Here is a 21,102-nt window from a genome sequence, read left to right as displayed (position 1 = left end):
TTATAAAGGATGTCCTTTTTGCCCCAACACTACGTGTTTAGAGTCCTATTTGCGCGAGGTGTAGAAGGTTGGGTCGTACTAAACCAAATAAGGTAAAGCCGACGACCGAAGGACCCGTATATAGCAATAAAACATTCCTGTACTTGTTTAGGAGTTCATTTCAGGGAATATTTGCCAAGAGTATCAATTTGTTTCCAATACTTGTTAAGGGTAGGGTTTCACACGCCAATACTTGTTAAGGGGTGCATTTTCAGAATATGGAAATTACGTGTTTAGGGTGCTTTTCGAGACCCCATGGTCGCGCATGGTATCCACTTGTGAATGGAAGTGCCCCCCCCCCCCCCCCCCGGTGAGGACAAGAGAGAGAAAGTGGGAATGAAAGGGAGGGAAAGAGAACCCCCACGACCTGAAAACGGGACTGCAATTTTGTATTTATATAAAAAAAACATGAATACAAGATAAAGGCAGGGGCACCTCCTCTCCTATTATTACGTCCATGGCGGTTATGTGAAAACGTACCAAACAAAATGACACATGGCGGGTATATATCTGGGCAAAATATCAAATATAACTTTATATTTATAGTTAACTTTTTTTTGGGGGGGGGTAATTTTTTTGTTAGATACATACTTATGTGACATACACCCCCACACACGAACACACCCATAAAACGTATACATCTATGACTATATATATCATATCTCTTTAATTAACCCCTCTGCTCCTTGGAATATATATATACTCCATTGATAAAGCATTCATTATCACTAAATACAAAAGGGACAAATACTTCAACAAGTCATAGTGATGTTTTAATAAGAGATATTTAATAAATCTTCACAAGTCAAAATATGATTATGCTATATACACAATATTTATTTGACATCTTATCTACTACAATGTTTCAGTTGCATTCAGGCATAGAGGATAAATGGCAAAGATTATACTGTCTATTTGATTGTGTAATTGATGTGAGAAAGAAAACAATCAGTTCTTACGAAAATATTTATACATTAATGCTTTTGCAGGGCAGTGGAATACAAATGCAGTGTTTAAGTTGTTAATTGTATATCCAACAATAAAACAATCAAGTCAACAACGATGGAAAGTTAAAGGAGAAAAAATGACCATGGATGTTTATTGCTACTTACTTAGACCATGGACCCAATGCTTAGACGGAAAGGCAACATCTCAACTCACAAAGATATTTATTGCACGTACTTCAGTTAAGGTATTACAGATAAATGAAAGAATTAGCGATCTAAAGAGAGGAGAAATGGATAGAAAAAGGATTGAGAGAAGGCGATGATCAGCAAAGAAAGAAACTGGGATAGACAAGAAGTTTAAAAAAAGATAGGGAGAAAGAAGTCTATACAATTCTAATTTCCGTTTACTACTAAAAATATATATTTCACTCATTTCCTTTTAGGAAAATGATCGAAGCTATCAAAAAGCTCCAATTCCAGATAGCAACAAGTATATATCGGTATCCACATTCGATTTTGATTAATCAATCTTTTGCTAATAATTGGGTCTTGTAATAGCTTGTTATTAACACGATTAGGCAACCAGGGATGTTTCATTCAGCTATTTGTAACTTACATACGACTCTATGGTGGATTGGTCACCGGACTTTGAAACAGAGGGTCATGGGTTCGAATCTCAGCCACGGCGTAATTTTGTTCAGCAAGAAATCTATCCACAATGCGCTGCACCCATCCAAGGTGAGGTGAGTAGGTACCGACAGGAAGTAATTCCTCAAAAAGCTTAGAACCGGAATCATGTATAGCCGAGCTTAGCCGGGTAATGAAGGAGCGCCTTGAGCAACTATCAAGGTGGATAGGTGCGCTATACAAATACCTTGTATTACATTATTATTACTACTGTATTCTCAGAGGACAAGAAGGCATTATCTTGTGAAATCTTACAGACCCAAAGCAGCTAAAGATGATCATCCGATCTTTGAAGCTCCTCAGTGCAAACTTCATAAATATGATAAATATTTGTCAAATTTTGGTTAGGGTAAGGCCTAAAGGTAATTGACTTCCACCTTGATGAACCACCGGTAATTTGTGTATTTCATTTGGCAAAAGTACCGGGGTCTGTTTCAGAAAAAAAAAATCAACTATTGTAAAATTGTCATTATTGTAACTTCCATGGAAACTCTTTGTTGTAATTGGTTACTGTGTCATGTTGCCATGATAATTACCATACTGACAGTTACAATAGTTGTATATCTTTATGAAACGGGCAACAGGTCACCTGAGAGCATGGTTAGTGCGGTCATGCGTACGGTATAGATACGAACAACTTTATGAAACACCAGCCGAGAAGAAGCAGAATATATCTATATGAAAAACCCAAAACAGGTCCGTTGAAAATCAACATACGTACATTTGGCATCTAATAGTAGAGTGACTAGCAAATGGAATGTTTAAAATACAATATATACACTTTTTCATAAGATGGAATGCATTGATGGCATGTTTCAGACATTGGGTTTGTTTTCCCAATTTCCACATTTTTCAAGATAATTCTGATTTTATACAATTTCTTTGATGGGGACTGATCAGAGCAATCCCTTTCATGCCCTTATTCTTAACTCCTGATCGAAAGCTGTCGTTTAATTACGGATAACCATGCGACATAAATCTCTAACAGTGGAGATTACATATATGAACACAATTTCGAATCATAAATAACTGTCTGGCCCGGAAATATTAACTAATATATATATATATAAAAAATAAAGTGTAAACAAGTTTTGTTGACATTTTCTGGGGTTTCGTATAATTTTAGCACAAGCCATTATGGTGACACATATATTCGGAATGGCCAATTCTAACTTGACTGCCAAAGATAATTATGCGGGCAATCACAACACATGTTTAGTCCAAGCTGAATTTAAGACTTTCACATCAACAGCTAGCATTTTATGCAGGAATGTTTATATCTAATTGCAATCAGAATTGAATTTGTTGGTCCCATACAAAGATCACAAATAACATAGTGTTCTGTCCATCACTCGTGGTCTATATAGCAATGAGCAGTGGGGCCAACTGCCACGCAGGCTAACAGGCCATTCGTCCGAGGACCACTTCGCCTAATTATTGATGGACAAATATTTTCAGCATCGATATGAACTGATAGATCCTTCTATATTATCAGGATTCCACCCGTTCTATTTGGCTATAAGAACCGTGTTATCATTAGTATAATACATTATTCTGAGCTGGCTCCATCTTCATTAACGTCATCCATGGTCGACTGATCCTCCAGTTCCGTGTTGTATGTCGGAATAAGTTCGAAAAACAGCTGACAGAAGGTTGTGAAACGTTCTGCAATATATGAAAGTAATGTTATTCGACTTTAGCCACCATCGAAAGATATAAAAGTACCAATTCACGAATCCCGTGGATTGAATAAAATGTAGGCCTACCAATCCATTAACTTATTTGCAATTGATGAAACAAAATTCCAACACGTAAAATTTTGGCTAATAAATATCAACATAAGAGTTATCGATTCTGGGAATGGGGGTAGGGGGCGATAGTACCCACCCCATTAAAATACAGGGATGGGAAAACATATCGATTGCTCCAAATAACTTTGAAAAATTGAAAATAAAAATGATATGCAATGCAAATATATGCTTTTAAAAACATTGAAAAACACTGTGAAGCCGTTGGCATAAAAAACCTAATAACCATACAAAATTGTCAATTTTCCGGCGCACTTCGACGATAGATTCGGGAACATAGAGAATCTATTGTCAAGTACCCTTCCTGACATTGAGGTCTTTGTCGAAAGTTGAGTAATCATAAAAGTAGTTTCATGCTAATGGACTCTGGACAACGACACATTTACAATTGTTGGGACTTAGAACGATCAGGGTCCCGTAACACAAAGGTTTGCGATTGATCGCTAATTTCAAAGAATAGTTCTGATTGGTTCATAGTCAGTCTACTTAGCAAAATGCACATGCAACGAGGATCTTGATTGGTCATTTCATTTAGCGATTAATCGCTAACCTTTGTGTTACCGCGCCATGCTGTTCCGATTCACCAATTTTCGACAAAGACCTCTCAGCTGTTCATTGTCATTTGACAAGTATTGTGTTATAGAATTCGTTCATCATGGCGGTGCGAAAACTCGTTATTCCTTGGTTGACATGTGCAGTCACCCTTAAACTATAACTTGCTTGATAGTTTTGACTGAAAAGTAGCTACCTGAATTTCAGTTATAAAAAAATCGTATGGTGAATGAAATAAACCTACCCATGAATTTTGGTTGATATCCGTAGTGAATGAACGGTATCCAGAAAATCAATCCACCGACCATGAAGATAGCAGCGAAGAGAAACTCGAGGGCGGGGTCGTTGATGATAGGTGCGATGATGAAATATATAGAAGCGATTAGGAGGAAAACTGCTACTATCCAATGTACCTGGAAAACACGGAGAAAGAAATGTTGTGTAAAAACATAGCAATCAAACAACTTTAAACATTCTTCTGTTTTACTTGATTGTTAATTTTACAAGTCATAATGATTGGGTAATATACTTTAAACTGCAAATTATTTAATCAACTAATTCTGTGTCCACTAATCAAAAAGGCGGTATTCATCAACTCCTGGTACATTAAGGCGTTTTCCGGACTCTTTCACATGGTTTGATTACTGTTTTACTTGGAAATGGTAATACCATTTTTTTAGGGTCATGGATATTAGTAGAAGTATAGTAGTAGTAGTAGTAGTAGTAGTAGTAGTAGTAGAAGAAAAAGTAGTAGTAGTAGTAGTAGTAGTAGTAGTAGTAGTAGTAGTAGTAGTAGTAGTAGTAGTAGTAGTAGTAGTGGTAGTAGTAGTAGTAGTAGTAGTAGTAGTAGTAGTAGTAGTAGTAGTAGTAGTAGTAGTAGTAGATGGGGGGGTAATGGTACTAAGTGGTAATGTGGTGTTCGGCGCCTTTAATCCAAGCTATATAATTATGGGGAAGTTACAAATTGACGCAGAGGTTCGAGGTTTGAGCCCTGGTCACGTCTTTTGGATGGTGACGTTAAAGGTTGGTCCTAGACGTAAATAACAATCTCTGAGTAATAATTTTTTTTTCATACTGTTTTATTCTGATTCCATGAACAAAAATATAACATTTCAATTTAACATTTCAAAACACATATAATAATATTTTACATTTCATATTTTGACTTTTTTCACTAACTTAATACAAGCATAAATCATATATAACTTAAAGGAGAAACAATGAAATCAGTTATAAAAATGGTTGAATACACGTCTGTAAAAACTCGATCACACACCCTCCCACCCCACCAACCCACACACGCACACGCTTCAAATGGGTGTTGTTTGTGGCGTCCGCCTGTAATCTATATGCAGTTTCGAGGTTCGAGGCCTGGTCACGTCTTTCAGATAGTGACGTTGAAGGTCGGCCCCAGACGAAAATAATCATTCATATTATTATGATAGATACAAATTTGTAAAAACCCAAATACAAAACATACTACTAATCCTACTTCATACTACTTCAACGTCAACATATTGATGCTGCTGCTGCTGTTGCTGCGTTGTGATTTAACTTTTTAATACATTTAGAATTTACAGAAGTATTTACAATCTTACCCTGTATGGCCTCTTCCAATCAGGGTGTTTGTATCTGAGATAGAGGAAGGTGAAGGCGGTGATACCATAGAAAAACCACGAAGCAAAGCTGAAATAATTTAACAAACTATCCAAATCGCTCGAAACAAACAGGAGAATCAGTGCGATCACAGACTGAAAAGAAAGACAAATTAATTGAAATTGACAGTGAAATCGAAAAAGAAAAGTAGATACACGAAAGTAAATCGATTACGGCATAGGCCCTTTAAAAAGGGAATGTTATCTCTAAGGCTCTTCCCCATCGACGCACTAAGATATATTATACTCTTAAAATGATTGGTCAAAATAACATATGTGTTGGATTGTGTAATCTCGTCTAATAACTTATTCTGAAAATCAGGGTCCGGTTTTTTTTTTCAAACCACTCAACTCATTCCTCTTGATAAGTTATTCTACACGATTGTTAGAGGAAAGGAATAGAAAATATTTCGAATGTGACCAAAAGACAATTATAGCAATTCTAGTGAATGAAATAAATATAAAAACGAATAAAAAGCTATAACACCATCTTATTCCTCTTAACATTTTAAAACAGCTTCTGGTCTCACCTATACCAACCAAAATGCAATTCAATCAATTATGGTGCACGATTTATGATACTGTAATATTTCAAATCAAAATTCTAATATTCACTAAATTTTTCTATTTTTTGTTTTTATTATCATTATTGTCTGGCTTACAATGTATCGACTGCAGTGTTTTCTAATGTTTATGTATGATATTCATGCTGTGTTTTGTGTTTGAATAGATATGAATAAAATCCACATAAAAATGATGAAAATGAAATTCGAATGGTGTGTAGTTGTCCTGATGACCGTGATTATAAGCCGCATGATGATTAATAAATTGCTATTTGACTTACCACAACTACCAATGAAACTACAGGCGTTACCCTCTTGTGTTGTGCCATTGATAATACCTGGGGGAAATGACCTTCTTGTGCCACCGAGTAGGCTAACCTATTGTGTCAAAATTAAAATGAAAAATAGTCAAATTTCTTGAGGTATTTTTCACCATATCCACATTCACTGGCGGATCCAGGGGTGGGGGGCAAAGCCAGCCCGTGCCCCCCCTTGAGAGGCACAATTAGAATTTGTAATGTAAAAATGCCATTAACAAAAGTGTGCCCCCACCCCCTTTGAACGTGAAGACTTGATTGGGTGGCCAGATAGGGTTACATAATATTCAGAAAATCTCCGCTCAGGCTCCTTTTGGAATATTCAAGCAATGGGCGGTCTTGTCCCTCAAATTGCTAAGCCAACAATATCAATATTCTCATCCCTACAGGTTACCTTTTATTCCCTGTGTGGAGAGTAGCAAAGTGAATTAAAAAGAAAACGTTATTGCGTTGAATCTCGAGCACATGGCCTTCTGATTAAACAAAGCGACAATAAGCATTACACCACGACCATCCGACACAACAGCCCAAAATAAGAATCAATTAATAAAAAAATCTCAGTTAATGGATACTTTATGTAAAAACACTACTATTATTGAAAAAAGGAAAAAAAACATTAGTGCTTTGATGCTCTGGTGGTTGTTTCCTTTCAGATTTATATTTCTTTTCATGTTTATGTTTTTTTTTTATTTTTATGTCATGATTATGAAGTAAACCGAAAATTGTCCCACCTTGAAGCGATAAAAGATACGCCATTAGCCGCTCCGAACGTTGACATAGCAACAGCTACGGGGATCAACCAATAGGCAGGACCCATAGTCTGGAGAGCAAATGTCTGTCAGAATAAAATTAACAAAAGTGGAATTACTTTTATATTATTTGCAGATTATGTGTATGAATCTATGAATCTCGACAGTTATTATCAAACAATAAAATGCAAGTATATCTTGTAGAAATCTAACTAAAAATTTCATAATAACGTGGAACCTTCTTAAATGATTTGTTTCCCTAGTTGATAATTATAAAATGATGTAATGCTCTCAATGTGCCATTGCTCAGAAATGAAGAGAAACTGGCCAGATAAATGGGAGTACGAAAGAAGTACAAAAAAGGTTGGTTATTTAATGGAATCACCCCTAGTGTAAGCATGACAATCCCTGTCTGAAAGTCCCACACAGCCCACAGTATGATCACAGTGTGGAACGCAATGTGACATCATCTTCACACTGTTAAATTTGAACATTTCAACAGTGTGAACCACATGGTCCACTATGTGAACACACTGTGTCCATAGGGTGAAATTGTCTTCACACTGTTAAATTTGTACACTTTGACAGTGAGAATCACACCAATGTTCACTTTGTGCACACACTGTGAATATTATATACACCTGGAAGAGTCCATAGTGTGGAATGTTCTTCTGGTGCGAAATTTTCTTCATATTGTAAAATTTGAGCATTTTTACATCGATGGTCCACCAATTAAAAAATGTAAACACACTTGTACAGTACGTTTATACTCAAAGGAGTCCGTAGTGTGGAATTATCTTCGCGTAGTTAAAGTTCAGTTTAATGTTGTGGATCCCACTGAGTCTACTATATCAACACACTGTGTGATACTGTGTTATTTCTATGCCGCAGGAATGTATAATGAATACAATGTAATAAAAGACCCAAGTCCATCCATCGGAATTCCATCCGAAAATACAAAAAAAAAAAAAAAATAATGGCAACTTGACCAAAATCTTCTTTACACATTCATTTTTTTTCTTGCTTATTAATAATTAATAATGGATTGTTATTGTGGGCTGGTCTTATGTTCATCAAACCAATATCATGCGTCCATTCTTCGGATGAGTGAAATAACTTCTTACCACGGCGACTGCATCTGACTGCATAAGTTGTTCTGGACTGAGGACTGTGAAGTAGGCAATGTTTGTCAGAAGGTAGACTACTGTAGTGACTGGTAGACCCAGTAAAATAGCACGGGGTAATGTTCTAAGAAATACAATAATTTGAAGGAGATATATGATTACGAACACAAACTGAATTTAATTAAACTTCCTCCTGTCAACCGGAACATACCGTACCGTTTTGGGACCTTTCTTGCTACATAATTTATCTGTCTCATTATTTTTTGGTCATATTCTACAAAGACATGAACTACGAGAGTGACATACATTTTTTAATCGTGTATCGATAATTACTGCTTTTAGGTATTCGTTATAATCTTGTTGTTAGGCAGTTCGCGACTGAATTTCTGTGACGCGTATTATAAATATTGTTTGGTAAAAAATCGTTTTGCGCATGCTCATAACAACATCTTTTTTAAACATTTTTTTCGAAACGCGTTTAAGAAAAGTCACAAATTCAAAGCTTAAAATATTCACTTAAATATGATAAATAAGAGCTTATGGTATGCTTATCTGCATGGGCGGAAATCCCAGGGGGGGACAGGGGGGACACTTACCATTTCGGAAAGGGGGGACATAATATCAAAAGTCCCCCTACTATTTGTGGTCTTTTATTATGGAAAAAAATACATAATTCAAAATCGAAATTATACAGTCATGTATCCTCGAATTTCGAAATATATAAACAGATAGTTTTGGTTTAGAACTTGGTCAAGAAAAGAAAAGGCATACCGGCCCAACTATTCTCGAAGTCGCATCTAGCCCTATATGCCAACCAAAGAGTGATGACATCGATCATGGATGGCTATTGTCAATTTCATAACTAACAAATATGACGAAAAAAGAAAATCGCCTCTGGATAATTATAAGTAAATTTAGTGCATAGACGGTTAGACGAATACCCAGTAAAATCATATTTTTGTTAAGCCAATTCACTTTCCCTTTATTCTAAATTTACTTGGAATATAAGAATATTTTCATTGTTCGCGTACTCAGTATAAAGAAAAGTTTTCATGAGTTATGATTAATCCTTCACAGTGAACTTTAACTATGTTTGATCCCTCAAAATTTGTTTTGTAAATTCTCTATTAACGAGACTTTTATATTCCATTTTTACACAAAATTCCTGCCGTGGGAGGGGTGAAGCGGCGGAAGGTAAGGAGAAAAATAAGAAGATGGGACCAGGAAGAAAGTTAAATGATGGAAGGGAGGGGAATAATTGGACAAAAGAAAACTTTCAGGTCATAGTATAAAAATAAAAAATTCGCTGGCGCTTTGAATTAATACACAGCCATCTCTTTTTTTCAAAACGTGCTTGTTTTTTTTTCCTTTTTAGATTGAAATATACAAAATCAAATCATTTATCTAAGAAGATATCCATCTTTTTCATAATTTGTAGGTTTAAATATTAAAAAAAAATTCTTGCGCTATGCGCTTGCATTGTTTATTGATAAGAAACTGCTTGTTCTTTATTTTAAAAGTGCTTTAAAGATCCAGTTTTCAGTTCTGAGTATATAAAAGACACATTCATTTCGCGCTTCGCGCTCGCATAAGTAACATGGTTAAGTCAGATACTATCCTTTTTATTGCTATAAGGTGAAAAGAAGATGACATTTTTGGTCGGAAAAAATAAGTATTCGCTTCGCGCTCACATTTATTAACATTTATTTAGATAGCTACCCTGTCCTTGATTTTAAAATATGCTAATAATACCAATTTATAGGCCGGAAATGACATATCTTCAGCAAACACTTCGCGCTCGAATCTAATATTGTTTAGTAAAATTCCTATCCCTATCTCGCGGCGCTCTGCTTCGCTCTCTCCCATGCTTCGCCATGTTCGCTCTGAAAGCAGCCGACAGGGCCTTGACAAGAGGCTAATCCTCTTCATGATTTGAAAAAGTGTTACGATTGTCCAGTTTTTTGGTTGGAAAATACAAACTTTCAGCTCGTGCTTCGCGCCCGCATTAATTGTTTAGATTCTTATCCTGGTCATATTTTTTTAAGTACTAAGAATATCCAGTATTCAGGTTCGAAAATCAAAAACTTTCACCCCTTATTTCGCTCTCGCATTAATTGTTTAGATTTCTATCCTGTTCATATTTTCTTTAAGTACTAGTATTTAGGTTGGAAAATCAAAAACTTCAAGCTCACACTTCGCGCTCGCATTTATTGATTAGATTACTATCCTGTTCATATTCTTTTTAAAGTGCTATGAATGTCCAGTTTTTAGGTTTGAAAATAAAAACTTTGTGCTCGCGCTTCGCGCTCGCATTCATTGTTTAGATTCATATTCCGTTCATTATTAAATGCTAAGAATGTTCAGTTTTAAGGTTGGAAAATATAAAACTTTCAGCTCGCGCTTCACGCTCGCAAAAATTGTTTGATTCATATCCTGTTCATATATTTTTTTAATGCTACGAATGTCCAGTATTTATGTTGGAAAATCAAAAACTTTCAACTCGCGCTCGCATCTATTATTTAGTTGAATTCCTATTCTAGTCATGATTTGAAAATTGCTACGAATGTATAGTTTTTAGGGTGGAAAATAAAAAACTTTCAGCTCGCGCTACGCGCTCGCTTTAACGGCTTAGGTAGGTTCGAATCTAGTTATGATCACAAAAAAGTTCAGAATGTTCAATTTCCAGGTCACAATTTATGAAATATCAACATATTTGGGCTCGCACTTCGCGCCCGAATTTTTTATTGAGGCCTTTCACCTTTAGTTAGGAATACCTCACTTATTCCAAATATATATATAAATAAATTCATATATATATATATATATATATGTATGTGTTATTGTGTTTTTGAGTTAGTAATTCTGTAGAACGTAAAAACGAAAAACTCAATTGTGTCCCCCTATCTCCAAGGAGAGATTTCCGCCCATGCTTTTCTGATATACCATCTCATACTGAAATATACATGACGAATAACATGCTTTATCTTTTTTTGGTAAACTTTCAAGAAGCAAAGTTCAATAACTGTACCGATCCTACTTGACAAATTAACAATGATACGTGATGCAGATAGGCTTGAAATATGATAAACGGAGGGGCGTACTCGCATACATGGAGCTAATTCAACGGATAGACAGCCAATTGCGATTCCATACAATATCACTATTTCAACATGCCAACGCCCAAGTCTATATTTTGCATCTGATAATATTTTATTTATAAAAAATAGCAGAACTACATATGAATGACACTAAAACAATACATACTTTTCTGGATTCTTCATTTCTTCTACGGCAAAATTCAACGTGTTCCTGCAAATAAAACATAAACAAGGGAAAGTTAGAGTGCTTCGAAATGAGCTATGATTGATAAAGAAAACAAAACTACCATGTTATATGTTTGACATGGTTTTGTCGTGACATCAATATTTTTATATATGAAAATGAGACTCATTTAGTCATTTTAAATGAATATATTGATTTCATCATTTTGTGTCACGTGTTTTGCAAGATTCATGCACATTTCTTCTAAATTTTAACATCACAAAGCTGATAATGTTGTGAAGATAACAATTTCGAATCTGAATGACAGATTTAATCAGTATACAATATATAATTAATAAAGTTAGAGGCAAATATGAAAAAAAAATCAATTTTATTTTTATTTCATATTATTCATCTATTTACTATTAGTGGGATGGAACATTCTATCAGCAAATGTTGCTTTCCCCAAGGGGTACTTTACACTGTTAAAGACGATACGAAATTCTGCATTGTGCGCTGTTATTCTTTTTACTTTAAATTATTGTTTAAAAATTTGGAAAGCCGAATGATAGATAGTTGAACAAATTGATAATAAATGAATATATCTGCAGAATAACTTATTCATGTGTTTAAGCTCATTGGCTTAAGAACTTTTCTACACATGCATGAGAATGTTAAAGGTTCGATCCTCACTTAACTTATGCTCTTTGACATGCAATACTATTGATCTATAAAGACCAAGGAGCGAATCAGTTAGTTTTATATACATTAGGCATATAATAAAGAAGTAATAAATGAAGAAAACAAAGCATTGGGGAGGGGAGGGGGAGATGGGAATGGATAATAGAGATAAACAAAAGACGAGCTAACGAGGGTGATCTAAGGCTAAGTAATGTACAGTACTAAGAAATAATTGTCATCATTGCAATCAAGGGTGTTCAAGCATGTTCCTTCTTTATAAACCGGCACATCATTTGGATAGGAGTAACCAAATTTATGGGCAACCTTTGGGATAATTCATGCACACTGTCTGGCTACAGCCTAAAAAGTTACGTGCGAGAATTTCACATTTTGTCTTAATTGCTGATACAAATCTATAACTCTTTTAACTTGACAGTTTGCGATTCATCAAAAATCGCACTATACATACGATATAATGAGGAATTTCAAGTTTCATGCATATTCTGGTCCTTATAAAATGTATTTTTTTTAATGTCATGTTTCTAAAAAGAGTAATAATAAAGGGCCATAGATGTGGTAAGATTCTTGTATTTACCATCCGTCGTAAGACCATAACCCAGCATAAAAGGCGAGTCCATAAGCAGCAACATTAGAGGCCGAACCTTTGAAGGATTCCTTTGGGTCCAGATATTCAGTGTTCCCTGTTGGTAGGGGTACAATTTTGATGCTGCTGTTTTATACGACTTCGTCATTATTATAGAGTACCTATATATGATTTACGTCATCTATATTAAATCTTCTGTATTTTCATGACTATTTCGGCAGAGCTTGAAGAAAAACTTCCTAATACCAAATTGACATGGCTTGTCCTATGTTCACCCAAGGTGTATGGCTATAAAAATGAATATCTCATATCCTGGGGCAGCTGAATAATAACAGTAAATTAGCCTTAGCCCATACAATTGTTTGCAAACAGCAGCAATGAATTAAATGGTATAAATGGTAAAAGTATATATAGGTATTTATACGGCCTCCTCATCTTGGGCTCCAATAGACCAATTCCCACCAAACTGGGGTCGGTTTTTTTTAAATCATGATCCGCCGAAATGTGGTATCAGAAACAAAAAAACAAAAAAAAGAATTGTGACTTTATCTCTTCATTACTCTATTCGACATAGCAGAAGAACGTCATGGAATAGAGTAAAAAGGAGGGGCATTAATTGTTAAACGGATATTCATGCTTACTTGTTAGTTTTTGATGAGTAGAATAAGATTTGTATCTTGAATTTTTACTTTGCTTTCGACTGTTGGTCTACGATTCATTCAACAGGTGAACCTGGATCGCCAAAATAATTGGCCCACAGCCATGACCGCGATTTAGATAATTAATGTATAAAACCCCCTCTTATTTGTGAATTGTCTGTTCATGTTCGAATGTACTAATTTTAATGTTATGCAAATCCAGTGGTTAAAGGCATAAATAAAAAAATGTATATACGTTCAAAAGGAGGGACCATTTTGATAATAATGAAAATATTTGCTTTAACTTTGGCATAACAGGTGTGTATCTATATTCTACTTCATAATAGATTAGGTTTTCTCTCTAAGCATTGTAAATAAATGTAGAAAACCATGTTCAAAACTTATGTAAACAGTGCAAAATGAACGGCTCATTGTTTATTGCAAATAATCTGTTGAATATAAAACTGGTTTTAGGAGTTCCTACAACCCTTTATATGATTTTTTTTTATTTTTGATTAAGTTGCATTTGTGTTTAAGTGCAAATACACTGGCATTTGATGGTCATCATGGTCATATTCACCATTCCTACATGTACATATTAATATGAGAGTTAACTGAACTTTGAAAATAAATAACAAATTTACTTCGGTACCGTCCCGTATTCTAAACTCGGGTTTAAATTAAACCCTGGTTTAAAGTTGTGGTTTAACTATATATGGAGGGCCAAATGGAGCATAATTCATAATTGTCTGGGAATGAGAACTAAAGTATTTTTCTTCGTTATGAATGCAAAATGAAACAAAATAGTAAACATTAGAAATATACAATACAAACAGATTTTAAAACAAAATTGCATGGCTCCCCATTTTAGCTAAGAGTTAGACCGTGATTTAAGTTAAACCTGACTTCAGAATACGGTCCACTTTGTCTTCTTTTCGTTTAGTCTCACCCCACATGGTCTAATCCGCCAACAGCCATTTCGTCTACTAACCTACTGATCTTATAGCTCTTTTTCTTCGTGTTTGGTTTTGGTTGGCAACCAGTTTTTGATTAGCTGCCCATCTAACACTTTTGTCTATTTCCAGTTCGGCTATAGCCATTTCGAATGATATCCTCTTAGTTCCTACATTACTTTGTATATTTTGTGAGATTTACTGACTATGAACCAAATTTTCAGATTTGTGAAAGTTAAAATGATTAGTAGAAGCAGTGGAAATTAAAACTGAGAGTTAGGCTAAATCAGAATTAGACAGTGGCGGATCCAGGAAGAGGCACCTGCGGCCCGTACCCCCTCCCCCCTCATTGGGAGCCATTATAGTATTTGATAGGGGAATATGTCACAAGTGACTGAAGTGAGGACCCCCTCACGTTTTTTTTTTTTTGCTTGCCAAATTACCCCTGACATAAATCACCATTACTTGGGAATGAGGATCTTATTTTTTTTTGGGGGGGGGGGCTTGTTATTTTTTTGTAAAATCCTGGATCCGCCCCTGGAATTAGACCATAGATTATGTCCGTGATTAGTGTAGTGTACACAATGGCAACCAGGCCGATAGATAGTAGACTAAATGGATGTAGCTCATGGGAAGTAGACTGACTTGTAAACCAAGTGATTGTAAGCATTTTCCGTCATACCTTGACCAATCTCCACAAAACCAAGGATTATAATGACTGCAAGAGCTAGAAGTTTAGCCACTGTGAATATGATTTGAACTCGAGCAGCGGCCTTCAGACTGTAACAATTGATTATTGCCAGCAAGACTGAGAAGGAACGAGAGAAAGGAAAGAAATTAAAACGTAAAGCAAACTAATGAAAAATGGTCAGGGCCCCGTTGCATTAATTACCATTATAACTCTGCCATATACCATGGTAACTTGCACTGAGTCCTTGATTTTGATTGGCTGTTGATCAGCATTACCATGGTAGTTACCATTGGATGGTAAAGTTACCATAATGGTAACATTTATGCAAAGGGGCCCAGATGTAGCATGGACAGACGAATGATAATTATGGGAATATTTAAATGACAAAGCAGAGAAATTTGCAAGAGCACGGGGAAATACATGAACACACGAGTGATCAATAACAAACGTCAATGAGTCATATCACTATGTACTTAGTGGACAGAATGGAGGAGGGTGAGGGTAAGCATAATATTATAGTACATTCGTCGGCCGGTGGCAAAATTGCAAATATGTTGTTTGTCCAAAGCCGTCAGGACGCCTGGGCCCGTTGCAGAAAGAGTTGCAATCGATTGCAACTTTAAAAATCATGCGCAACTTCATTTTCAACCAATCAACAGTGCGCATTTGGGACTTGCGATTGATTCTGAGGCTTGCGTTTAAACGCAACTCTTTCGGCAACGGGCCCCCAGGATGACACTGCTGTTTTGATTCACCGATTTTCGGCAAAGGCTATACCTTATCACTGAAGGGCTTTTGACAAGATTTTCTGCGTTATGAAAAGCGCCTGCGTATTTATATTTGTAGGACGTACTCGTGTTACCGTATTGAAAAGGTATCATGTGATCAAATTCTATTGTCATTCGTCATTCAACGCAACGCCAATTTCCAATGAGAACAGTCGTGAAACTATAGGACCGACGAAATCGCAGAGTTGACGCGTGCGCGTGGCAGGGTACGGTCGCCGTGACGCACCCGTCGTCCACGGGAGCTCTTAAATTATATTGGGGAGATATTTGCTGATAGGCTATTGGATACTCTTTTGGACACTGAAAAATTGCTACAGATTACTATAGGGTCACTTGGGGTGAACACAATGCTTAATTTGTATTTGCTGTGAGATTAATTATGAAAAAAAACTTTCAACACTTTAGTGGAAGCAAACATATGACTCACCAATGCAACAACCGGCTAAAAGCTTTGCAATCATATCAGGTGGTCCGCATTCTTCACCAGTGTAGAAGGGCGCCACCATATACTGACCAAAGGTTAATGAGATGATAGCGATGCCTGCGGGACGAATAACAGTGATACTAACCCATGCGTACACAAAGGCTATGGATGAACCAAAGGTCGTGTTCAAGTACGTGTGCTCAGCACCAGATTTGGGGAGCATCAGACCCAATTCGGTATACACCAAAGCGCCTGTGGGTAGAAAGGGAAGTCGAGGGAACATCGGTGTGAATTGTGATAATTATGAAGATGGAGGGACGAGAAAGCGATTTGAATATATTACAAATAGAACATTAAAAAAAACAGATAAGTAAAGAAACTTAGATGATGAACAATGCTACAAAACATAATAAGCACCATGCCCCTTTGGAAATAAAAAAAAATTACAAGATGCATCATGATTTTCAAACATTAATATCTGTGTTTTCTAACTTTTCAACTTCATTCCTTGGCGTTCAAACTTTTATATTCTAACGTTTAATCCTTTGATATACTTTGGACAGATGACGGTGACCTTGGGATAAGATTTGTTTTCATGTACTTGTTTGAATAGAATTATGACAATGTGTGACTAACAAATAAAATAAATTCAATGAATAAACATAGTCGGTAATAAAAGGGTATATAAATCTGGATTTATACAACATAAATACATAACTCATTCTCGCCAACATAAAAGATGGCAAACAGTTTTGTTTGTTGGCATTTGTATATAAAGATTTCCGATTCAGTCAGAGAGTATTTAAACTCTCCAAATTCCTTAGATCAAAATAGATTGCGATCAGGGACCAATCTAAAGTTAGGTCGACGTTGTCAATCTGATAGATTTAGAATTCAATCCTATTACATTGAAACTTTCGATCCAATTTTGGATTGGTCACGGACCAAAATCTATCAGATTGATTTTGCAGTCTCCAGAATTTAGAGATAAACTATTTCAAATGTCCCTTAATTGCAAATGATTCTACACAGCAAAAACTTTGGTGTTAACCGGTGTAGAGAGAGGACCACACCAGTTATTTTACTCCGGTGTTAAATTGACAGTGTTTAACACCATCGGTGTTATTACAACAACTTTGGTTGTTACATTTACACTCTTTGGTGTTATTTTCAATCTCTAGGATGTTATTTTAACACCTCATGGTGTGGTCCTCTATATATAAACACCAACTGGTGTAAGTTTTGATCGCGGGGGGAGGGGAGGGCAGTCAAATATATTGCTGTACACACGCGTGACCAATTTCCGAACACCCCCCCAAAAAAAAAAAAAAAAAGAAGTTTTTCTCTGTGTGCAAAATAACCCCCTAAACAGGTTTTTCGCGGGCTTTATTTACACATTTGGCCCCTAAACAAGATGTCGCTAAAATATGACCTCGGGGGAAAAAGCTTGGGAAAAAACATACCCTAAACACGTTTGGCTAGTCTTCTCCAAAAAAGCTTTAGGGGAAAAACGTACCCTAAATACGTTTCACCCCGCGATTGACCATTGACCAGTCTTTTTTTCGCTTATTTTTCACAAAACAGTTATAAGTACAACTCAGTGATCTGCAAATGAGAGAGTCAATGATTACTATTTATCTTGTTTTTTATTGATTGAATTATGAAATAATTCATTTTTTACAAATTTGACAACAATGCCATCTGGACTGAACAACAAATTGTTGAAATAATGGTAGTGCTATTTGTCAGGGAGGAATAAATTTTTGCTTTATTTCATATTTCATAAAATAAAACTTGCATACCGACCATAATTATCCTGTTATTACGATAGACTGTTTTGCGAAATTATGCGAAATTTTAAAATGTCTTAACTCTCTCATTTTACATCCGATTTTGACGAAAATTTTAGTGTTACGCTTGTTTGATTTTTCTCCTTCTATTTAAATCAACTTTAAGTTGGGTGGACTTATTTGTCCTTTAACTAATTATACTTACCTAACAGTGCAACTATACCACATACCACCCATACAACAAGACTCATCCCAACGCTCTCTGTTGAAGCAAGAACTCCTTTGGGGGATACAAATATACCAGATCCAATCATCGACCCAACCACGTAAGCAAATGCTCCAAGTAGACCAACTTCTCTTTTTAATTTTACCCCTTCACCGTTGTCGGGGCCGTCAATGATCTCGATGGCTTTTTCATTGTAAGACGTTGGTCCATTCTCGTACTCAGGTTCGAAGCCATGATTGATCTCTCCCTTCTTTCTTTCTTTTAATTCCGTCATATTTCCAGAAGAATGAACAATTGATCGACCCTATGAATGGTTATATTTTCTTATCGTTTAAGAGCTTGAAATGTTATTTCAGACGGTCCATTTCAACAGGTTTTATCCACAAACAAAATCACCGTGTAATGATCGATTCGTGCTGAAAAGCCGGTATCGGTATATACCACCAGAAACGGATACTCATTTGGATGGTCTTAGCACTTGAGAGATCTAAATAAATCGTTACTAACTAAACTGTTAGGTCACGTGGAGAGAAAAACACACAGACGCACTCGCACGCACACACACACACACACACACACACGCATTAGCGCCAAGCAGTATTCGTCATCATTCTCAGATAAAATACAATTCACTGTTTATCTCTAAGAGAAGCGAAAACCCGACAACCCCCTTATATCTATATGTACATGCCGATATGTTTTATTGACAAGCAACATTAAGCTGTGGTTTTACTAAAACGACTTATTCTTTAAGGATCGTCTGACGATTTCATGTAAGAATGTTTAACCGATATGTTTTCATCTGAGATTGTTTTAAAATCAAGATGATATTTTCCCTGATGTGTTTTTTGTGTGTTTTTATTGAATACTAACAATCTTTGAGGGGAAGAGACATAGAATTTTACACATCAGCTACAGATAATAGAAAAAAATAGAGGAAAATTTATAAACAATGAAGAGTTAAAATGAAGGGAATAAAAGAAACGACTTCTTCTAATTTTTTACCTATTATTAAAAAAAACTCAGGACGTCATGTATTTTTAGACAATACGTGTACAAAATACAAGTTATTTTTTAAAAGTATAATCGCATCATTCTTTCAAAACGATTATGGGGGTAAAGTATCGAAAAGACTTTTTAATGAAAAGCTGAAAAAATGCTGAAATCGATTAAGAACAGAAGTATCGCTTGTCCTTCTTGCTTAGGCCTAAAAGCATAGGACCTCAAGGCTCGACTCCCTTGCCCCCCCCCCCCCCCCCCCTTATCATGACATAACAAGAAACTGCCTGTTCAGCTTCCCACGGCTGACGCAATAGTCACACCTGGGAAACGGACTCACACAATCCGATCAAAAGTACGTTATTTTGAATGACAAACCATCGGTCAGTTTGGTATCCGTTGGTATGACTGCGGCACAGTGATGGCCTACGCACTAGTACAACAAATATTTATCAACTGAAATCGTGACATGCCCTTTATAGACACATTTTTCTCTCAAAAGTTCGACAAGTTCGCATCGAGATCGAAACGATTCCTATAGCATGGACCTGAATGTTTGCACTCAAGTATCGACATTATGGGCAAATGGGGACGAGATTTATTATTTGGGTAACTTTTAATGTTCACAAAAAGTGCTTTAGTATGTATGTGAATACCCCCCCCCCAAAAAAAAAGAGATGAATTTATGTTATCAATTCGTTACCATATTTTTTTGGAAAGAAAACGAGACTACATCTTCAATGGGTGGTTTTGTGAGTGTGTGTTCATGGGTTGGCAATGACAGAGTAGGCCTACTTGTTCTCATTAAAAACACAGATCATATATCTATGTGCGGTATGGTAAATGTAAGTACGCCCAAAATATTCAGATGTACTACAAATAAACAAACACATATACTCTAAAACTCTATCAATATCACTGGATATTCGAGGGAGGAAATAACGATGTTGTCATTTTATTAGATTTCAAACGAAAACATTTCCTTGATCCTAAAAATTCAAAGAAGGACATAACCGTACAGGCAATAGACATGAAACATGCCAAAAATACAGGGAAAATACACTTCATCTAAAGAATACTCTATAGATATTAGTTGAAGACCTCCAGTCCCTGTTAAGAATTTTAATAAGGCGATGTGAAATGGGGTCAGCGAAATCGCCATGATCAGTTAACCTCATCATCAAAGAGATAAAGAATGGCAAGTCATAACAAAATGGGGTTAATTGCAACTAAATAAACAAATCCTAAAATAGAAGGCATATCAACTCTTTATAATTATTAAACTAAATCTTATGCTTTTGTTCTCCTTGAATGTAACATATTTTTCTTTAGCGACTGGTGTGAAAACCCCCAAATACTGCCAATATTTGTTTGGAAATTTATATGAGAAATGGAAATCAATCTGCCATTAGGTCGGTTTACAAGAAGGTACAATGAGAACGAATTGGTCAAACTCTAAGAAAATTCACATGAGTGAATTAACATGGATGCGTGAAAACAAAATTAGATTGGCGCGTGCGTGGTTCATGTTACATGTTATGAGAAATTCGTAAAATGATAGTTTTTCATACATCATGTATATGCTTTCAGTTTCATTCAAGATATT

General features: G+C 35.8%; 1 protein-coding gene across 1 annotated transcript; it reads right to left on the bottom strand.

Annotated features, from left to right (window-relative positions):
* Positions 1-805: 805 nt before the first annotated feature.
* On the bottom strand, positions 806-18,996 carry LOC121407153 (b(0,+)-type amino acid transporter 1-like). The gene is made up of 11 exons (XM_041598096.1): positions 18,477-18,996; positions 16,485-16,733; positions 15,261-15,386; positions 12,979-13,084; positions 11,706-11,750; positions 8,442-8,565; positions 7,300-7,403; positions 6,533-6,629; positions 5,632-5,784; positions 4,278-4,446; positions 806-3,338 (listed from the first exon to the last, which is right to left on the bottom strand). Exons 1-11 carry the CDS (start codon positions 18,769-18,771, stop codon positions 3,223-3,225), a joined length of 1,584 nt encoding a protein of 527 aa, XP_041454030.1. The 5' UTR covers positions 18,772-18,996; the 3' UTR covers positions 806-3,222.
* Positions 18,997-21,102: the final 2,106 nt, after the last annotated feature.

The sequence above is a fragment of the Lytechinus variegatus genome, chromosome 2 (genome assembly GCF_018143015.1).
Source record: "Lytechinus variegatus isolate NC3 chromosome 2, Lvar_3.0, whole genome shotgun sequence".
NCBI classification, from domain to species: domain Eukaryota; kingdom Metazoa; phylum Echinodermata; class Echinoidea; order Temnopleuroida; family Toxopneustidae; genus Lytechinus; species Lytechinus variegatus.
Note: the sequence above shows the minus strand (reverse complement) of the source record. Positions and strands in the feature narration are given on the sequence as shown.